Here is a 22,235-nt window from a genome sequence, read left to right as displayed (position 1 = left end):
ATGAGAGATGCTGGAATTTCCACAACCCAAATCTATATGCATTTTGCCGAGCAATCTGGTGGTTTTGAGAATGTTAGATTTCGAAGAAAAGACATGTACAACCAAATAGAAAAGCAAAGGCAATTGATGGAAAGTGATGTGACCGAAACATTGAAGTACCTAAAGAAGCGGAAGAAATTAGATCCAAAGTTTTACTGGAGCTACGAGGTGGATAAACAATGGTGTGTTTCGGCACCTAATCTGGATGGACAGGAAGAGCCGTGTTGACTTTGAAGTATTTGGTGATGTTATGGCCATTGATGCAACTTACAAGAAAAACAAGTACAAGTTTCCACTGGTAGTTTTCTCAGGAGTGAACCATCACCTTCAAACAATAGTTTTTGGCAGTGCAATTGTGGCTGATGAAGGAGAAGGAACTTACATATGGCTGTTACAGAGATTCGTGGAAGCAATGAATGGTAAACGACCAAATGCTGTGATAACTGATGGTGCCAAGGCTATGAAGCTTGCAATTGAAAAGGTCTTTCCAGATGCACACCATAGGTTATGCGGATGGCATTTGTTAAGAAATGCCACAGCCAATGTCTCCAACCCCAAGTTTACCCAACAATTCAGGAAATGCATGCTTGGCAATTATGAGATTGATGAGTTTGAGGAGAGGTGGGCATCAATGGTTAATATTTTTGGGGTTAAGGACATGGAGTGGGTTGAGACCACTTATGGGATTAAAGATATGTGGGCTACAGCACATATGAGAGGCAAGTTCTTTGCCAGGTTGAGAACTACATCGAGGTGTGAGGCACTACATTCGTAAGTTGCTAGGTTTGTAAAATCTGGCTATAGCATTAAGGAATTCCTCCATCACTTCCGCCGGTGGATGGGTTTGTTGCGGAATAATGAGGCTGAGGCTGACTATTACACCTCATACGGGTGTCCGATAATGCAAACACAGGTGCAAGCATTGGAGCGATCAGGAGCAAGTATTTATACAAGGGAGGTGTTCTACTTGTTTTGATCATTATTGTTGAAAGCGTCAAGTGTGATAATAGTTGATTGGCGAGAGACTTCATGTAGTGTGAACTATGATGTACGAAAATATTGTGAGTTAACATGAAAATGGGTTGTATCTTATTGGCCTGGTAGCAGTGAGTTTAGGTGTTCATGTCAATGAATGGAATCATTTGGCATTCCATGTGTTCATATCATTCGTCTGTTGATATATCTTCAAATTACAGAATTACCTGAGTCACTGATATTGAAGCGGTGGACCATGAAAGCAAAAGAGGCTCCTATAAGGTTGGAGCAGCATGGATCATTAGTTGGAGATGGAAGTTATGAGAGTAGGATTGCTGCTATGAATGATGAGCTGGAGGGCTTGCCATTTGCTGCTTGCGGAGATTTAGGTGATTTTAAGGATGTTATGGAGTGGGTCAGAAACAAAAAGGCTGAATTATTTGCCAAACATGAAAAGAATAGAGAGGGAGGTTCTAAAAGTGCGGGTGAGAAATTCAAAACATGGATGGATGCTACTTCAAAAGAAGCTGGGAACAAAAAGAAAAAGCGAAGGATTTGGTGCAGCAGATGTAATAGTATAGGACACAATCGGTGAAATTGTCGCCGTGGAGATGACCATAATCAAATAAAAAGTGGAGATGGAGGAGGTCCCGAAGATGATGACAATTGGTCTAGTCAAACCAATGAGGAGGGGATCGAAGAAATGGTGAGTATTTAAGATATTGCTTCTTATTAATTACATGGTTGTCTAATTTTAGTTTTTTTTGTTCTTGTAGGATTTTGATGTGACCATTGGTAATCAGAAAGGCAAGTATCATTAGCTATTACTGGCTAGCCTTAGATGAAAGATGAATATGGATTTTAAAAGGTGAATTATACGGTACAGATGCAAATATACCGATATTCCATTCGAGTCACAAAATTATTGATGGGTGTTGTGTCTGCTAGGGGAATGATATAAGAAAGAGAAAATGTTAATTAGCTTTTTTGCAATGTATATAACGGGTTTGTTATTTTATTAAGGTAGAAATGAGAGACAATTATACTAAACAAATAACAGAATTGTACTACCACCGTTTGTTCACCTTTCTTTAGTTTATACGTTATATATTTTTTTTAAGTTGAATTTGAGTTTTAATATCATACCCATAGGCAATAGCTATTGTTTTTAGTAAGAAAATTTATAACTAATCTGAACTACGATGTAAAATACACTAAGGCACTCAATTTTTATAATATTTATTTTCAATATTCAATGTTACAGATAAAAAAATCTAAACAACAAAAATAGCCAACTATTAAAATGCTATAATTAAAAGCCCATGTATAAATTGAGTGCATTGTACCTAAAATATAATTATAATAAACTTTCTAGCATTATATCTAAGATATATATAATTTATAAAAAATATTTTCTTAAATAATATTTATCTATCTTTTTATTTTTATATTTTTTTAATTTTTTAAAAAATTTAGTAAGATTACTTCATAAAACAAGAATATATTATAAGTGAGATATAAATTTAATTATAAAAACAAAAAATAATTTATTTGAATTAGATTAAATAAATTTTGAAAGTTAAACCTAAAATTTAATTTAAGTCCAATACAAATTATTTTTAATTTTGATATATTTTATAATTAAATTTAATAATAGTTTTATAGAAATGTACAAAATTTAAATTGTAACGACAATCACTTATAGAATACACGCATTGGGACGAGAATATCTTTTCTAAATTCTATGTTATTGAATTAAATCTGAAATCACATATACTTACATAGTATAAAAAAAATTTAATTATTTTCAGTAAATATAATAATTAAATATTTTGTTGCTTTTATCCGCTCTTCCTAAAAAATATCGTAGTTGTCATATTAATTCTTTAATATAATGCAAAATATATCTTATACAATGTCTTATATCATACGTACTTGAATTAAAAACTTATGATTATAATTTGTGTTACTTAAATTATATTTTTGTATTATTCAATTAATTTTTTATTTTTTTAATTAATTATTTTGTATTTTTATTAAAATGTATGGTTTTTTTTGGTATTATTCAACTAAACAATCTGCATAATTAAAAATAATTTATGTATTATGGAATGAACCAAAATTTTTTTGTGCCTTTTAACAAAATTTTTGTGTTTTTCTTCTGTTATTCATCTAAAAAATTACACAATTTAAAATTACTTTATTTTAAAAAATATTTTTCACATAATAATAAATAAAAAATATTTTTATATTATTGTATTTACATATAATTAATGAATAAAAATATTTTTTATTTGAAAGATAATTAATTTTTTATATAAACTCACCCAAATAAATTTTAAATCTATGAATATTCTAAGTTTACTATAATAGATAAATCTTGTAATAATCACAAATTTATTCACAAATGACATAATCAACATTCCAAAATTACTATTTAAATTATCTTTCCGTTTTCTAAACAACATACTTGCTAAATGAAAAAATAATTGGTTTACTAAAACACAACCTTTTGTAATGAGAATATGTATGTATATATATATATATATATATATATATATATATATATATATATATATATATATATATTATTTTACCGCCATATAGCTACAGATTATTTTATCTACTAGTATATTACATTTGGAAAAGAAAAAAGAAAATAAATTTGAGTAAGATAGAATTGGGAAGTACATAATTGAATTTCAACGACAAAATAATATGCTATATAAAAGCTGTGTAACTAAAAAATCCTAAATATTAAGGAGTACGTATAAAAGCTAAATAAAAAAAGTAATTGATCTAACAAATAGGTCCCATAACAAATAACATAAATACCAAACAATCAAATCAAATGCATTCTATCTTTTCCTAATAATAAACAGCGTGATCATCTAATTGCCAACCAATGCTTTCCACCTAGTTGTAGAACGATGTCTGACCATGTCATTATATTCATTGTGAGTCCCATTTAAAGTTGCACATGCCGCAAGCATTCGAATTTTGGAATCAGGAGGCTACAAAAAGTAGAAGTTAAATTAATTAGTATGTCAAAAGAAACAAAAAGTACACAAGGTAGAAATTTGTTAACTTACCCTAGCAGTGAGATTGGGTTGAAACATGTCCTCCATTACCATCTGTAAACCCCGGTTAAATTAGTAGATAATTAGTCAATAAATTAGTTTTTAATAAGGAGAATTAGAAATGTGAATATTATATCAAATTAGGATAGAGCTCATCGAAACAAGAATTTTAACACTAATTTCGAAGAAATCGGTCCAAGATTAGACCAAATGGGCCAAACCGGTTGAACCGGACCGACCTATTAAATGAACCCAAGCATTGCTTTCTCCCTCATTTCAGCAACGTTCAGCTTCCCAGGGAGGAGAAGAACGAAAACACTCCCCAACCCTTACGGTGAATTTCCAACTCCCGTAACTTTTTCGTCTGAGCTCCAATCGCCGCACCGTTTGCGGCCACGTGTTCACCGCGTCGAACTCTACATTTCTATCGGAACAATTTTACTAGTAACTTATTTAATCACTCTCAGCCCTCTTTTCCCTCAATTTTCAAATTTTTAATGGGAAGGTTGAATTTCTTTGATTTCTGATGTTTTAGGATCCAATTAGCTTGAGGAAAACGTTCACTCTTGCTTATGTGAAGCTTGGGTAAGGTGAGGATACGATAATTCTATTTTATTTTCATTGAATTTGAGTTTTGAGTATTAAATTGGATATATCTGTGTTATGAATGTGTATTAGGTTATGAATAAATAATTGGAGCTTGAAATTGTGAATACTGGAACTTGGAGGAAGCGGATTAGTTGAGGTTTTGAGGGCTGTGTTCTTTTAGGAAAATTGTCTTGGAATAATACTTGGGAATCGGCTAAGGTATGGTTTAGGTTTCTTGCATTTAATATATAATTATCTATGAAAACTTAGGCTAGATAACCATAGGATAAGTTGAAATGCAGGTGTATATTTAATGTTTAGTAATGGGTTGATGAATATGCTTGGTTTGGTTTGGTGATTTGTTTGTAAGATGATATTGGTTGCTAGTTGGATCTTTGAAAGGATATGTGATTGAATTGTTGATTATATGGCTATATTTTGGTTTGGTTGAATGATGATTGTTGAAAAGATAAGGAGCTTGTTGAGGATTATTGTTGGCAATTTGGATTGGTGGTAATAGGTTTGAAAATAATTGGAATGGAAATTTCTAATGAAAAATGAGGTATTTTGTGTTAAAAGCCTAGGATTTGTGAACTATGATTCTTAGTTGAATTTTGGTTGTTGGATTTAAATATTGTATGAGTATAATTGTTGATCTGAGGTAGATTTATTGTGGTGATTGTTATGATGACGAGAAAGGGTATGTTGAATTGAAAAGAATGCAGGTTTGGACCCGAAAAAGGTGGCAAAGTCCGAGTTTTAGAGGAGATGCTGCCGAAATTTTATAAAGATTAGAGATTTTGTTTATATGATTATTTAAAAAGATTTAGATTCAAAGGTTATATGGTTTGATTTTGAGTTATTAAGAAAATGAGTATGTTTTAAGTTTGATTCATTTAGAAAAGAATGAATTATATTTTGAATTAGAACTATTGATGGACAGAATGGGAGGTGTGATAATGAAGGATAAGGATTGAATATGATTGATGTATGATGATGAATGAGATGCGATTGAGAATGATGTGGATGTTGATGAATTATAATTGAATTATTTATATGGCTTATGAATTTGAATGATCTGAGATACGAGATTCCCTGGATTAAGTGTCGTGGCTTGCCACCACGTGTACCAGGTTGAAAACTCGATATTCTGTTGACCCTACGACGTAAGTGTGACCGGGCACTATATAAATTCCCGGGAATGTTACCCCCATTGAGTAATATTGATTATTTGAGATAAAGCTATGCATAGACTCTTGGGGATGCACGTCGGAGGACAGTCTAAGGACAATTCAGACTTGTCAGGTTGGCTGGATAACCGACAGATGAGCCTCATCAGCCATAGGACAGGCATGCATCATATGCATATTACTTGAATTACTTGCTTGTGCCTTAATTGGGTGTGCCTATATGTACTTGCCATGCTAAATGTGTAGTTGTTACCTGTAATAACTGTAACCTTCTTGTGCTTGCCTTTATCTGTCTATTTGTCTGTGAAAATGCATGAAGGAGTTGGAGGTATGGAAGAATGGCAGTATGAGACTTAGATTTAAGGTTAAGTTAAGTTAGGTTTAAATATTTTTAGAAAACCACCTTTTATGGCTTCTGTTTAATACTTTAAGCTCTATAATCTGAGTGTCGGCGTTCTAGGATTGCCTCTGGCATTCCCAGGACCTTATATATTATGTGTGTGGCACCTTTACCATACTGAGAACCTCCGGTTCTCATTCCATACTATGTTGTTGTTTTTCAGATGCAGGTCGAGAGGCATCTCGTTAGGCGTCTAGACTCTTGAAGTAGAGTGATTACAGGGTTATTTTGTTATGCTATGATGTATATATATATATGTACTTGGCTTTCTCTCCGCATAACTTGTTCTTTTGATCCTCTTAGAGGTTTATGGAGAGGTAGGATTGTGTATATGTACTTTTGGGTTTTGGATATGTATGTATATATATGTAAATATTCTCCGGCCAGTCTTGACTTTGCAGACTGAGTCAGAAACTTGTTATTTTGTATCTTTGGCACTCTATTCCTACTTCTGTCATCTTATGTTTAGTAGTTATGGTTTTCTTAGCATGCAAGTCAACTCGTTCCTTGAGCGTTGTGCTTTTATTTTGCGATTTTTGTTCCCTCTATTCTTCAAGGCTCCTAGCATATTATAATTCTTCTGTTACTATATAAACTCATTTTATTTTAGAGGTCGTAATATCACATCACTTCTGTTTTACGACTTAAGCATAAAGCTTTGTGTGGTAGGGTGTTACACCATCCACTCAAGCAACCAAACAGCGGAGTTATCACTATAAAATACAAGTCATTTAAATAATTAGGATAATTACTATTCATGATCTAGTTAACAAGCATATCACAATAAAATAGGCTGTATACCTTGTGTTGCAATCAGGGATGCCACGAGCATTACAGAGAGGCCAATTGTCCATTGGAATGCTTTTTTGTCTAATATATTAGTGCTGGAGTACGGACCAGAGAAAATGAAATCTAATAGACCGAGCTATGGCTCAAAACAAAATGAATTACAAAAACATATTAATGATGAATGAACTTTAAATAACGTTTACAGAAAAAATTTAAAATTAAATAAAAAACTGTGTTTAAAAAATTATTTTCTATTACACATAATACATTTATAATAGCATTATATGAACTACTAAGCAATAATAAGTGATATTAGAAAATATATAGTTTACTCTACTATCAACAACTAAAAATACACCAAGAAGATTAAATATATCACCGTTCATCTCATGACGAATTTTTTGGAAATATCTCGCTTTGGGTTTGGATATGAATCAAGTTTGTACACCTTTCCCTCGTCAATAGATATTACCATCAAGAACCAGTGAAAAATGTCGTCAATGAGTGGAACATATATCTGTGTAGATATATTCATGGACAATTAGAGTAAAAAAAAATCCAAATAGAGAGTGAGTGAGAATAAAATACATATTTTAACGTAGAAGACTTCGGCATCTAGATATTTTTGTACTTTTCATACACCTCTTGACGTAGCATATCTAGGTTAAGGGCATCAACCTAATTTTTGAGATTATAAATCGTTAGTTTCAGTGGGACTATATATTTTCTGAGGGTCAGTTACTGAAATTTCTTACCCCAAATTATGGTGGTAGAGACCAAGTTGTTATTTTGTTGGACATATCTTCAAAGGCATCATCAATACATTGTGTCATTGTTGTTTTAAGGGCAGCCAACATTAAAATCTACATGAAAATAAACATGTAAATAACTAAAGCATATTTTTCACGAATCTAATAAAAGTTACCGTATTTACTTACATTAGAGTGTACTTCATTGCCAAGAATGAGACACTGAAAATCTGCTCGACTCATCTCAGTATTTTTATTTTTGAACAGAGTTTCCCTGTGTAGATACAACAAAGTTGTAGTTGTATAAAAACTTACAAATACAAAAGACAAAGAAATAAATATTCGACATCAATAATTAACTTATTTATATCTATGTTTTATTTTTGTTAAGTAACTAACTGAATGTTTTTACCCTTCGTATAGGTCGTGGCCAAATACATAAAGTGACATTTGACATTCTTGTAGTGTCAACTGCATTTCCTTAGTTGGACGAAATTTAGACTTCAATTCAACTGAGAGTACACAACCAACTTCAGCTGATAATATTCTAGGTCCATTAGATCCTTTTGGTCTGCCCCTCTTTCGCCCAGAACAGACATTTTCACTTGAGTTGTGACATTTGGGTGACGAGTTCAAAGCAGCTTTGGATGCTTTTTTTGCCTACACGAATTATATAAAAAAATAACTAAAAAAATAATAACTAAAGTATACGAATGCTGCAAATGAAAACAAATACCTAATATAAGGATATACCTTTTCACGAAGATAGGTGCGAGTATAATTCACATTTCCTGATTGTTCTATCATTTCTTCGTCCAGGTTGATAATAGTTATCTTTTGAGATTTTCCATTCAGCGGAGTACTAGTATTCTCAGGCTCGATTCCACCAAGAATGACATCAGTATCTTCTTCTATGTTTGCATAGTCTTTCTCAGGTACTTCCTTCCCTTTGACCCGTCAGCTGGAACATGTCGTTGTGGCATTTGATCAGGAGCTGTTGGGCAGTCTCCAAGGTCCAATACTGCAACTTGAAGAATGGCCATCTCTCCCTTCATACTGTTGTACAATCTCTCCAGGTCGGTTATTTTAATGTGCAAATCCTGTAAAACAGAATATTAATATTAAAGAAAATTTAGTTGCAATCGTGCATAACAGATACACTTAGATTGAAACACATCGTGTAACACCCTACTACACAGTGTTTTACGCTTAAGTCGTAGAACAGAGGTAGTGTGGTATTACAGACCTCTAAACAGTAAAGATATACATATAATACTGAAAGAAATAATATACTAGGAGCCTTGAAACAAAACGGGTAAACAAAAATCGCAAAATAAAAAGCGCAACGCTCAAGGAATAGGATTACTTGCGTGCTAAGAAACCTAATAGGAACATGATAAAGATAAGCAGAAGAATAAAGGAAAGCTAAGGTAACAGCATAACTAGCCCCTGACTCAGCCTGCGAAGCTAAGGCTGGCCGGAGGATATATATATATATATATATATATATATATATATATATATATATATATATACATATAAACATACTTAAGTATCCCCAAATAATCAAAGTAAACTCCTATCTCTCCCTAATCCTCTAAGAGGAGCAGCATACATAAGTTACTTGGAGAGTGAGCTAAACAAATATATACATATATACAACCAAAAATCAAAATACACCCAAGGACTACTTCGCTTCCCAAGATCCAGACGTCTAGCGAGGAGCCTCTCGACCTGCATCTGAAAAGCAACAATACAATATGGAATGAGAACCGGAGGTTCTCAGCATGGTAAAAGTGCCACGCGCATAAGAAATACGGTCCTGAGAATGCCATAAGCAATCCTAGAACTCCGTTATTCAATTATCCAACTTAAGTACTAAACAGAAGCCATAAACATGGGTAGGTATTCTAAATCTGCCTAACTTACTCAAGTTCAAACTTAACCTAACACCAAACCATTTCCTCCATTTCCTCCATCCTTTCATCATTCAAAATGCAACAGAAACAAGCAACCAAACAAGTTCACGCACAAGTAATGATCAAATAGTACAAATAGCAAGTATAACAAATAGTAGGTAATATATATCAATTAGGCATACCCAGGAAATGCATAGCAATCAATACAAACAAATGCATATGATGCATGCCTGTTCTATGGCTGATGGGGCCCATCTGTCGGTTATCCAGCCAACCCGACAAGTCCGAAAACCTTAGACTGTCCCCCGTCGTGCATCCTCAAGAGTCTATGCATAGAGTTCACATTTAATCATCATATAATCACTCAATGGGGGCTATCCATACCCGGGAATTTATACGTGCCCGGTCACCCTTACGACGTAGGGTCAACAGAGTATCGAGATTCAACTTGGAACACTTGGTGGCGAGCCACGGTTCTTACCCAGGGAAACTCTTATCTCAGATATCATTATTCATAAGCCATGGCAATTATCATCAATACATCATCAAGTATCAAACCTTAACATTAAACTTCATTAACATCCTTATTTTCTTCATAAAGCCACTATTTACAACTTTCTTCACCTTCAAGTTATCTTGTTTTCCTAGCTTCTTTTATCTACTGGACCTAGAACCATACTTTAAGCCTTAAAGGGAAGAAAATGGAGGTTTAGTAGTGAAAAATTGGTTTAAAAACAGTCAAAACCGGTTTGGTCACCCTGAACTCAGATTTAAACACTAAACTTGCAATGTCCATAACTTTCTCCACAAAATTCCATTTTCCACAAAGTTGGTATCAATCAAAAGCTCTTGAAACTATCTTTTATTTGCAACAAACCACAATCCAATCTAAAATTTGAGGAGAATATTATGGACATCCAAAGTTCATCAAAATTTGGTTTTAACCACTTTCAACAAAACCTCTTTTTATCCAACTTAAGTTTCTTACCATTTAAAACTTGCATTGTAAAACCATATCAACTCAATTCATCAACAACCATTACTAATATAAGCTTTAATCAACTCAACCAACCTAGAACATAAAAAATTATCCACTTTTACCTCATACATCAATAACCTTTCCTTTGTTCACATCAATTCTTCACCTATACCAATTCTCATCATATATTTATCAACCTTCCATCAACATATATCAATTAAATGCCATTAACATAATTCAACTCTTCATACATGTTAATCCATCAACTTGACATAACAACCATTTATTAACAATCACCAACCATAATTCATCAATATCAACGTCAATACAACCCATTATAAGCAAGTCCAAAAGCATGAAATTAATAACCTCAATACCTCATAATTCTAATCTATGTTCATCAACAATTTACTCCAACAACATTACAAACTACTCATTAAATGCAATTAACAGTTCAACTTATCCTATGGTTCCTCTAACCTAAGTTTTCACACCACCGTAAATATTAAACGTACGAAACTTAAACCATACCTTGGCCGATCACTTAGTTCACCCAAGGCAGCCTCACAACTCAAAATTACAGCCCCTCCAAGCTCAATCAAACAGCCCCAAACCAAGCTTGATCACCAACAAGCCTCCAACAAGCATCAACATTCACATACACACTACCTAAACCACAATTAACACATCCAAACATAACAACTCAATACCCAAATTCCTAAATTCAGAAATTTTATTAGGGTTTGAGATCTCTTACCTTTATCCACTGATCCTTGGGCAATACCCACAAGAAATCAAGTCTAGTGGACCCCTAAAACATGAAAATCATCAAGGAATTGAGTTTCTCAAACCTTAAACCCGAAAATCATATACCAGCAGAAATGGAGCTAGAAAAAAGCAATTCACTTACTGTTTTGTTTAAATAGAATTGAAGAGCTCGACGAGCCCGACGCGTGGCCGCAAATGGCTCGTCAATCGGTGCTCCAGATCAAAAGTTATCAAGGTTTGAAGATGAGGTTAGGGTTTGCTTCTTCTTCTCCCCTCCCATGGCTGCATTCAGCGTTTTTGATGATTAAGAGAGGAGAGAGGGGTTCTTTTAAGTGTTTTATGCTGAGTTGGGTTGGGCCTTGGGCCCATTTTGGATCCGGTTCAACCGGTTCGGCCCGTTTGGTCCAATCTCGGGCCAAATTCTTTAAAATTGGTATCAAAATTCTCGTTTCGACGAGCTCTATCCTATTTTGATATTAGTTTTGCATTTTTAGCTTTCCTAATAAAGATTTAATTTATTAGCTAATAATTTACCGATTTTAGCGGTGTTTACACATCGCACCTTCAAAGAGGCAACTATACCATCAACAACACTGTTGGAGTGGAGGATTTCAACTTGACCAGATTGGTTTTCATTGATACTTTTATCAACACACTTGGAGGTATTATTGTCAATTTCCATTCTTAAGCGGGAATGAAAATATTTTTCACGGTTCAGAGATTCTTATGTATGCAAAGTTATGATGCTGCCCACTAAGAGCACCTAATAGTTACACGAAGCGCATGACGCGGTCAAAGCATAGAATACATGGCAGTTACAACAAGTCTATTATCTGTTATTTCAAAAGATCCACAACGTTCACATAAGTGGGTAACAGAATCAAAAATTAAAATGAAATTATATGTAAACAGTTATTCACTGCATTACGTTGTTATTAATTTATTCAAAAAGAAATTAAAATTTGAAGCTATTCAATATAAAATAAAATTCTATAGAAATATAATTAAATAATTATTCTATTTAATATCAAAAAACTTTTAAATATAACAATACAACGGTATTTCAATAATTTTTAACCATTGATTTTAATTATATATATGTTATGATTGATCCTGAAATAGTCATGTACCCATTCACTTGCAAATTTTCCTTTAATATATAATTAAGAGTACTTTTTCATTGTGCACATTTCATTTTATTCATTTATTATAAAAATTTTGTTGTCATATTATTCGATTAACCAAAGAAAATAACATGTTATTTTAAGAGAAACTAATAAACTATATTTATTAATTCTTTTAATACAACATAATAAATTTTAAATGTCCTTTTGAATAATATATATTAATTAAAGTAACATAATTATTCTAAATACAATATTTTAAATATAGTAAATAACACGTTTAAATAAAAAAAAATTGTTAAAAGTTATATCAATATTTTTTATATGCATTTTTTCATTAAATTTAATTTTCATTTGCAAGACCAATTATAAAAGTAAACTTAAATATTTGGTTTTATTTTCTATTTGGTTTGAATTTCGTCAGTAATAAAATATGACATATATACATATATATATAGTTCGGGATCATCCACTATAGATTAATTAACATAACCTACCTTACCATACATATGATTATATACATGAGATTATTTAAAATATTTAAAATATATATCATGTAAAAAACAATTTTGACACAACAAATGTATTGTGTGGAAAATAATCAATACTAATTCTTCTATTTTTGTTGTTAGTTTTCTTTTAAACGAATTAATTAGATATGTAACATACTTAATTTTATATTTTAATTCTTAAAATTACAAATTTAACATTAAAATTGAAAACAAATTTTAAACAATAAAATATGCTAAGTTATTTAACATGTAAAATGTATATAATAAATAAATTTAAATTAACAAAATAAGATTAAGAAAATAGGTTGTTATTATATGAACAAAATCAATTTTAAATTTGACTAATATTATTTAAAGATTACTTATTTATAAAGTTATTAAATTTATTTATTTTCTCAAACTTATTTCGTTAGAAGAAAATTCATAAATTTATATACAAAATAAATTATTATTATTATTATTATTATTATTGTTGTTGTTGTTGTTGTTGTTGTTGTTGTTGTTGTTGTTGTTGTTGTTGCTGACACTGACATTGTCCGGTGTATAACTCGTCCGCCGGTGAATACTTGTAAGCTCTCCGTCAAGATGAGGTATACGTCGGCAATAAGAGAACAAGGGGGTGGGTACTTGCAAAAGACACTCCGACGCTTAAGTCAGTAAGTGTTTAAGAGGTATATAATAATTCTATGAATATAGAATGTAAGAAATGAAATATAAGTTATCATGTGTTGTGTGTAATAATTCTATGAATATAGAATGTAAGACGTGATATAGAACTTATCATGTTGCCCTCCGAGATTAGATATAGAAGGTTCCTTTTATAGGCATAGAATTGATGAATAGAATTGATGTTATGACCGTTTGGTCATTAAGATAGAAATGATGGTCATTAAGTCGGTAATGAAGGTATCAGTTACAAGCAAAAGAATGAATGATAGTTAATGCCGAGTTATAATTTATAATGCATAATAAAGACTGAGTTATAAGGTGACGGATCACAACCCCCAAGCTTTGTCCGCCGATCATATGATCCAGGCTAAGCTTAGAAAATATAATGAGTTATAACTCGGTTAAAAGATAAGTGAATAATGATATGGTGAGCCCCCAAGCTTAGTCGGGTTATTGTGTCGGTACTTATTCAAAAAATAATTGAGTGATAAGAGTCATTCAATCAAGATAGTTGTGTGGGGGATACTTTTCCGCTTAAGAACAATTTTAGCATTTGATTGTATATGAACTGAAAAGTTCAGAGATAGATATCCATTGACGGAATCGATTGTATGATCCGAGGATATAATGGTTAATTGTCTTGGAAATTTTTCCAACCCACAACAACTTATTGATAAATTTCTCGCTCAAAGCAATTAGTTATTGAATATTTACAATTTATAGTGAAGGTCATATGACATGAATAAGATAAATTGAGAAAATGAATATGTACAAAGTCGCAACATATATTGAATAATATATATTGTAAAAATCAAAGTAGAAAAATATACCTTGAAAGTTGATAATTGTAGAGAAGAAGACGACATATATGAATGTCATACATATCAAATGTGAATATTTGAATTTCGTTGTGTAGGACATGCTTTAATTTGATAATAAAGCAATAAAATAACAGTCATTGAATAATACATTTAATATAATATTTTTAGCAGTTACAGTATGACGAGAGATATTTCTCGTACAATAATAGTAAATTTTGAATGTTTGCACGTATTTTTACTTAACTTTTTATATTAAATCAATAGTAACATAAAATTTAATAGCATAAAGTAAATAGTATAATAGTTATATACAATTGATTTTTTATAGAATCCAATTTTAAGATTTGAACTCATCATTACTGTCATTTAATTGTATAAATAAAATCATCAAGTAATAAGAATATAATACATGATGAAATAAAAATTCAATTGACATGGTTGTTATATGTCATTATTGTATAGAACAGATATTGAGGTTTGAATATAACTAATAAATTAGTAAACATTAGTTATACAAAATATAAATACAAAAATATGTGTGAATAAAATATATAATTTTACTTGTGTAAATAGAGAACTTTGAAAAAGTAAGAAAAATTGATAAGCAAGTTTGTGTTCGGATTGATTGAAAACCGAGTTTGTTCTCGGATTGATTAAAAGACGAGTTTGTTCTCGAATTAGGTCATTGTCGATTATGATATGTGAAATATTATGATACGTAAAAGTAAATCAATTCGAATGTATAAAGTACATACTTTATAAAAAGTTACGATAGATTAAAATTTAATAAGAGGTATTAAATAAAATCTTAAACAAGATTGTTGAGATTGGTTCAAAAATTTGAATGTAAATCAAGTTTTATGAATTTGAGGGGAGTAGGAATTATTTTACTCGTCCCCACAGACGGCGCCAATTGTTCTTGCTGACATTGTCCGGTGTATAACTCGTCCGCCGGTGAATACTTGTAAGCTCTCCGTCAAGATGAGGTATACGTCGGCAATAAGAGAACAAGGGGGTGGGTACCTGCAAAAGACACTACGACACTCAAGTCAGTAAGTGTTTAAGAGGTATATAATAATTCTATGAATATAGAATGTAAGAAATGAAATATAAGTTATCATGTGTTGTGTGTAATAATTCTATGAATATAGAATGTAAGACATGATATAGAACTTATCATGTTGCCCTCCGAGATTAGATATAGAAGGTTCCTTTTATAGGCATAGAATTGATGAATAGAATTGGTGATATGACCGTTTGGTCATTAAGATAGAAATGATGGTCATTAAGTTGGTAATGAAGGTGTCAGTTACAAGCAAAAGAATGAATGATAGTTAATGCCAAGTTATAACTTATAATGCATAATAAAAACTGAGTTATAAGGTGACGGATCAATTATTATTATTATTATTATTATTATTATTATTATTATTATTATTATTATTATTATTATTATTATTATTATTATTATTATTATTATTATTATTATTATTGTCAACAATATTAAACATTATATATATATATATTATATGATGATATACATATATTCTTATCTAGTTATTACTGTAATGCAAGGTTCTGAGAGTTCAAACTGGCTGATCGAATCATAAACAGGTGGAAACAACGAATCAGTTAGATATTATAACAGGAAGATTCAGAAACCACAGTCGGTCGGTCAAACTAAATTGGGATCCAGCCAATTTTCTCCCAACAGTCCAAAATCTCGCTGTTTGGTTTAGAGGAAAGGAACCTTAACCAAACAACCAAAGTCCAAAATGCTCATTATCACCCTCGTGTATTAGAAATTAAAAATTCAATTTTGATTTAAAGAAATGTTAATTACACTTTTAGTTCATTTAAAAAAACCAAAATACCTTCTTTATAACTCAAATAAAGTTAAACTTAAAAGAAATTTTAAAGTTTTTTCATAGATTCTATTTCAAGAGACTAACAGACTGTTTGGACACCTTTAAATGATGGAATTAGAATTCAATTCCATCAAGAAATGAATTCCTAAAGAAATGGAATTCAATTCCATAGTTTGGAATCGTGTGCTCAAAATAAAAACAAAGATTGAAAATTATGACCATCAGCAATAACAAGCCAAAAAATCATGACAATTTATGGAACTAGAAATCAAATTAGACATTTCATCAAACAGATTGTGCACATTAAACAAATACAGAAATCTAGAGTATGGGTAACAAATTTTTGCCAAAGTAATCAACATTCCCCTACCTCTAATTCTAGCTCCTAGAAATTGACAGAGTGAAGAGTTTGCGTTGCTCGAAGAGGAAGGCTTCACGGCACTGCAACAAAGAGCTTGCACCTTGTCAGAGAATGGTGAAAGTAGCGAACAACCCTGACGAACACAAACAGGGCTTCATGGTGTGCAGCTTCAATCCTCCAACAAATAAGCAAAATAGGGTTTAAGAAAGTGAAGGGATTATGGAATATTATAATTTGGACAGGGGTATTTTTGATATTGCACAGTTTAAGTGAGATTTAGGTGAGAATTGATTTTGAAATCAGACCAAAGTAGGTCTGATTTGTAAATGGGGGTAAAATGAGAATTGGAATTCTCACCGGAATTCAACTTCATGTTTTTTTCTATTCCAAAGCAAGGAATAGAATTCAATTCATCTATGATTTCAAATTAGATGCATTCCAAACAGGCTGTAAAAGATTCTTATAGCGTTTAAAAAATAAAATCAAAACCGACACTAATAATCTGGCGCTATCTTAGAACACTCGTTAGTATATAAAGTTATAAAAACAAAAGTACTTTTGTCCAATCAATAGATACTGAGAAACAAATATTAATACTCTATGGTAATTGCAAAAACTTTACAGAGTAATAAGTTAAGCTTCAAGAAACCATTTTAAAAATAAAGTAGAATTTGTTCTCATTAAAATTCACTTAAACGAAATCATAACACATTAACATATAAAAACAAAATAATTATTTTACAAAAGATCATACTATTTGTCTGATTTTCTCAATAAAATTCATACTTGCGCTTTTATTTCATATTTTTAATTGAAAAGATAGCAAAAAATCAATTAAAAATAAATTTATCAACAAAGATAGTAACCATTACTACAAAATTAAAGTTTGAATGAAGGAAAGCTTTACGGCCGCAGTAGTTTGTGTTGAATTAAGAAATTAACTAAATTAATTAGTGATGACAAACATTATTTTTGGGCAAAATAAATAATTAGTCTTGATTATTGATAATTGTATGTTGCTAATTATTTATTAAAACATTGCAGGCCAAAACTTTGTCTAGCAGCCCAAATTGGAATGAAAATAAAAACATCAAGGCTAGTGGGCTGGTTAATCAAGTGAAGCCCAAAAGAAACAAAGACAAAGAAATTAAAAGGGTTGCCTAATGGATATCCGATCCAAGCCCGAGTTGATTTCAAATCTCCCCATCTTGCTTCCAAAGCAACGTTCTTTTCCCCTGTCTCAATCAAATCACAGAACTCAGAAAAAGTAAGAAAGAGAGCTTAGTTCCTAAGCTAGTCATGAAAGAAGAAGGAAAGAGAAGGTTAAGCAAAGAAGGGTAAGGTCTAGTCAACCATTTTCAAACCACATCAAGAAAAGATCAGAAGGTTAAAGGTAACCCATTTCCTTAAACATGCAACACACTTTCTTCTCTTCATCTTCAATTCTCTACCACTCCGTTTTGTGTTATATGGAAAAGAGGATTTCTGTTCTTTACTGCTGTGTATCTACGGTCACAAGTGATTCTTGGGGACCAAGTTGGTTTTCAAGGGTTCAGATTCAATTTACCATTGGAAGACTTTTGTGGTTGCTGCTTTATGGCTTTCGGTCAAGATAGAGAAGTCAGAAACAAATTTTCCATTGTGAGGATTAATAGGAAAAAGTGAGACAGTGGGTTGGTGAAGCTCAAGGCTGAAGAAGTTGACCTAGGAAGAGCAACCAAGCAACATGCAAGGAGATAAAAGAAGATTTTCTGTTCATTCAGAAGTAAGGAGAGATAATCAGTGTATTGAGGTTTTGTTCTGTGAAGTGTTCTTTGAAGAAGTTCAAACATGCTGGTGTTAGCTTCTCTCTTCTCTGCTGTGTTCTGTTTTCTGATATTCATGAGACAAAAAAATTGTCTCATAAAATTCCGCTGCTAAGTTCAAACAGAATCAGAATTGAAAGATTGTTTGAAAGGGTCATTTCAGTAACTTAAAAGGAAGGCATAGATTCAACTCCTCCTTCTCTAAGCCTATCATAACCTTCAGTTTGTTCATTTCATATCTGAATATCGAGTTCACTTCTTTCTACAATCTTATGACGTACACCACAGCAAAAACTAGTTAATTCTACTTAATTGGTTATTTTTGAATTTTATTCTGTATATATAATTACCAAAAATTAAATTAAATTTATACACATTTAGAAAGAAAAAGTAAAAAGAAAAATATTTGACAAATAAAATTTTAAAAAATAACTCATGCAAGAATTATTTAATATGGGTAATTACTAATCAACATGAGCAAAAATATAGTAACACATCATCATGCCTTCAGTGTATCAAAAAGCAAAAGAAGAAAGAAATTAGCGTCGCCCGGATTCAAACCTGAGACCTTCACTGTGTTAATCTGACGTAATAACCAACTACACCACGACACCATTTGATGTATTATATATTCTATTTAATACAAATCAATATTAAAATGCATCCATGAATTGAATATATCAATGTGATGTGGCTCTGGCCTTTGGAACCTGAAAAGTGAAAACGGAAAACCCCTAAAATATTAAAACAATAAAACATCTCATTGTGCCGTCGCTCATTGCAGTTGCGCCAACACCCCACGCCACTGCCTCACACAATTAAGGTCTCTCTCTCTTTCTCGTTCGGTTTCATTGTATCTATAATTTTTGAAACCATGATCTCTAAGCATATTTTATAGAGCATTCAGTGGGATTGACCATTTGGTAATCATGCTTTTGTAATTTTCTCATTACGAACATGTTTATATTGTCATCATAATAAACATATTAACATTCTTTAATAATTTTAATTTACGAAAGAAAAATAAGCAGACAAAAAATAGAATAGAAATTACCGTTTACCTCTGTGTTTGTTGGAAACAGAATAAAATTCATGATATTCCCCGCAAGACACTCAGATTTGATGTGGTATCTTGTGGAACTCATTATCTATTGTACATTGATATCATAGGAAATTATTGTATTTAAAGGTATTATGTTGCTGCTGTATCAAATTTCCAAAGTGTGCTTCTTGAGTTAGGGTTTTTGAGGGAAAGAAAGGATCTGAAGATAAAATAGACTTTACCAAATGTGTGCATTATTAATTATTTCACCTTTCAATCATATAATTACAATCTTCTTTTTGGATTATCATTCACATGGTGGGTGTAAAAGATAGTTGTTTTTTATTGACATGACGAGATATAATTAAATGCAAGTGTGAATCTGTTTTATATTTCATTAAAATCAAATTCTTATTTAAAGAGGAGGGAAAAAAACTGAAGTAAATGATTTCGTTGTGTTTAGAGTAAGGAATGGGGGACAAGAAGAAGAAGGCTCAAATGTTTGTCAAACTAGTGTCTGCTGCTGGGACTGGATTTTTCTATGTGAAGAGGAAGCCAAGGCAGTTCACAGAGAAGCTCGAGTTTCGCTAGTACGATCCAAGGGTTAACTGCCATGTTCTCTTTACAGAGGCTAAGATGAAGTGATACACCACCTCAGTTTCATTTCGATGATCATGGTTACATTCTTGTAGCTGAAACAATTTAGTACTGTTTTCTTTGAAACAGTGAGTTTGAATCATGCCAATCTGTGTTTTTTACTTCTCTGCCTTGTGTACATTTTCCTTAACAACGTAAAATGGTAGTTGAGTTTTTAGCAAGGTAGTTGCCAATATAGAATCAGGAGATCGTTACCTCGCTAGAAGCATTAATTGTTAATCTAATCCACCTTGTATATGGGATATGTTGACAGGTCTTAGCTATAAGAATTTCCTATACTAAAAATTATAAAATAATTATTGTACGTAGATTAAAAAAAATGCTCAAGGAACAAATGGAAATTAAAAATAACACTTTAATCACATCTTGTAACACAAATAAATATTTATGATCAATTTTGTTAAATGGACACTTGCTCCTCAAAAAAAGAATGGAAAAAAGGCACATGCTAAAGATAAAGAATCAACGAGTATTAAAGTTGTTTATTGCCAAAAGAAAACACGCTTAATATACTTTGGCTTTGTTTACAATAAAATCAACTATAATCGTTTCAATGTTCATATGCTCGAATGGGCAACCTTGGAGCCCTAAAAACCAAATTTATTGTCCTTAGAAAGATGTACAAATTGTACAAATGTACAAATGAAGCTTGAAATAATAATGGTATCTATTCCATTTTAGGGTTGCCATTTATAAAATTAGCAGCACCTTGATTTGATCATGATTTTAGCTACCAACCATGATAATTGATATCCTTGTCATGTTTGATTCGGTTAAAGTAAATAGAGGTTTATATGCACATTCATGCATGATAATGCACCAGAGGATGAGTTAAAAGCAAGTTCAATTAGAGCCAAACTCCTCATTCCAGCGCTCCAGCTCTTCCCACTTGCTTTTCTTTAAGTTTGGTCTGATGACCGTCATTGCTTTCTTGAAATCATTGTAAGTTAATCCTCTTACCTGGTAAAGCCAAAAAACATCATTACACAACTTATTGTTCAATTTTTTTTTATGAAAAAAGTAAATACTTTAACAAAGATTTTAAAGTCATCTTGGTATGAATTTTTTTTATTATTAGATAATAAATTATAAAATTTAATTTTAGTATATTATAAAAATATTATCTCTATTTAAAGTGTAAATAAGAAAAACAAATTATACTTTTAAGTGAGTATATATATTTTTTAAATTAAATTTATATAATAAAAAAATCTTTTATCATTGTTTTCATATTGAATGTTATAATTTTGTTTTGCACAAAATAAAATCATTATATATTTATTTGTTTTTTACATGATATATATATATATATATATATTAATTAAATTTATATAACACAAAATATTTTATCATTGTATTTATATTTAATATTACAATTTTTTTACATAAAATAAAATTTATTTAAATTTTAATATTATATACGTATTATATATTTAATATTAATTTTTTTAAGATTCTAATATATCTTTTTTTTATGAATTTGGTGTATGAATTCTTAACTTATTTCTTATGTATTATTTATTTTAATTCTAAAGCCCAAAAATTTATTTTTTGTACAAACATGTTATAATTAATATTCATATGCTTATTTTTTTTTTGGACTTTAGCCCAATATGTAACACTTACAAAAAAAATTTAAATTTAAAAAAAAAAAAGTGGTTAACCTGATTAACAGGTTGCCTTTTTAAATCCATGCCATTCAAATAAAATATAATAAATGAAGAGTTCAGATTTAACCAACTAACAAGGCGTGCAATACTCCCTACTTAACAAGGAGCGTTTAAGGATAAGCCCTTGAGTCTTTATGTTAGAGGATTATTTATTATTTTGATAAGTTTGTAAACTCATTATCTAATATTTAGTATAAATTTTATTTTTATATTTAGAAGTTTATTTATCT

At 31.1% G+C, this 22,235-nt stretch overlaps 1 protein-coding gene and 1 pseudogene across 3 annotated transcripts; one reads left to right on the top strand and one right to left on the bottom strand.

Annotated features, from left to right (window-relative positions):
- Positions 1–3,831: 3,831 nt before the first annotated feature.
- LOC107647547 (uncharacterized) lies at positions 3,832–11,758 on the bottom strand. Of its 2 annotated transcripts, none has more exons than XM_088492074.1 (11): positions 11,619–11,758; positions 11,466–11,519; positions 11,240–11,377; positions 8,564–8,910; positions 8,223–8,470; positions 8,000–8,084; positions 7,817–7,924; positions 7,441–7,739; positions 7,074–7,197; positions 4,107–4,148; positions 3,832–4,028 (listed from the first exon to the last, which is right to left on the bottom strand). In XM_088492074.1, exons 4-7 carry the CDS (start codon positions 8,615–8,617, stop codon positions 7,823–7,825), a joined length of 489 nt encoding a protein of 162 aa, XP_088348200.1. In that variant the 5' UTR covers positions 8,618–8,910; positions 11,240–11,377; positions 11,466–11,519; positions 11,619–11,758; the 3' UTR covers positions 3,832–4,028; positions 4,107–4,148; positions 7,074–7,197; positions 7,441–7,739; positions 7,817–7,822. The 2 variants fall into 2 exon arrangements, with proteins under 2 accessions (XP_088348200.1, XP_088348201.1); XM_088492075.1 differs by having other exon boundaries at positions 7,441–7,578.
- Positions 11,759–19,347: 7,589 nt separating this feature from the next.
- On the top strand, positions 19,348–20,414 carry LOC107605201 (uncharacterized; annotated as a pseudogene). The gene is made up of 2 exons (XR_015886169.1): positions 19,348–19,459; positions 20,142–20,414. The product of XR_015886169.1 is annotated as an uncharacterized LOC107605201 (transcript).
- The last annotated feature ends 1,821 nt before the right edge of the window (positions 20,415–22,235 follow it).

This window comes from Arachis ipaensis, chromosome B6 (genome assembly GCF_059453495.1).
Source record: "Arachis ipaensis isolate K30076 ecotype BB chromosome B6, ASM5945349v1, whole genome shotgun sequence".
Lineage (NCBI taxonomy): Eukaryota > Viridiplantae > Streptophyta > Magnoliopsida > Fabales > Fabaceae > Arachis > Arachis ipaensis.
The sequence above is the reverse complement of the archived record's forward strand: the minus strand, read 5'-3'. Positions and strand labels throughout refer to the sequence as shown.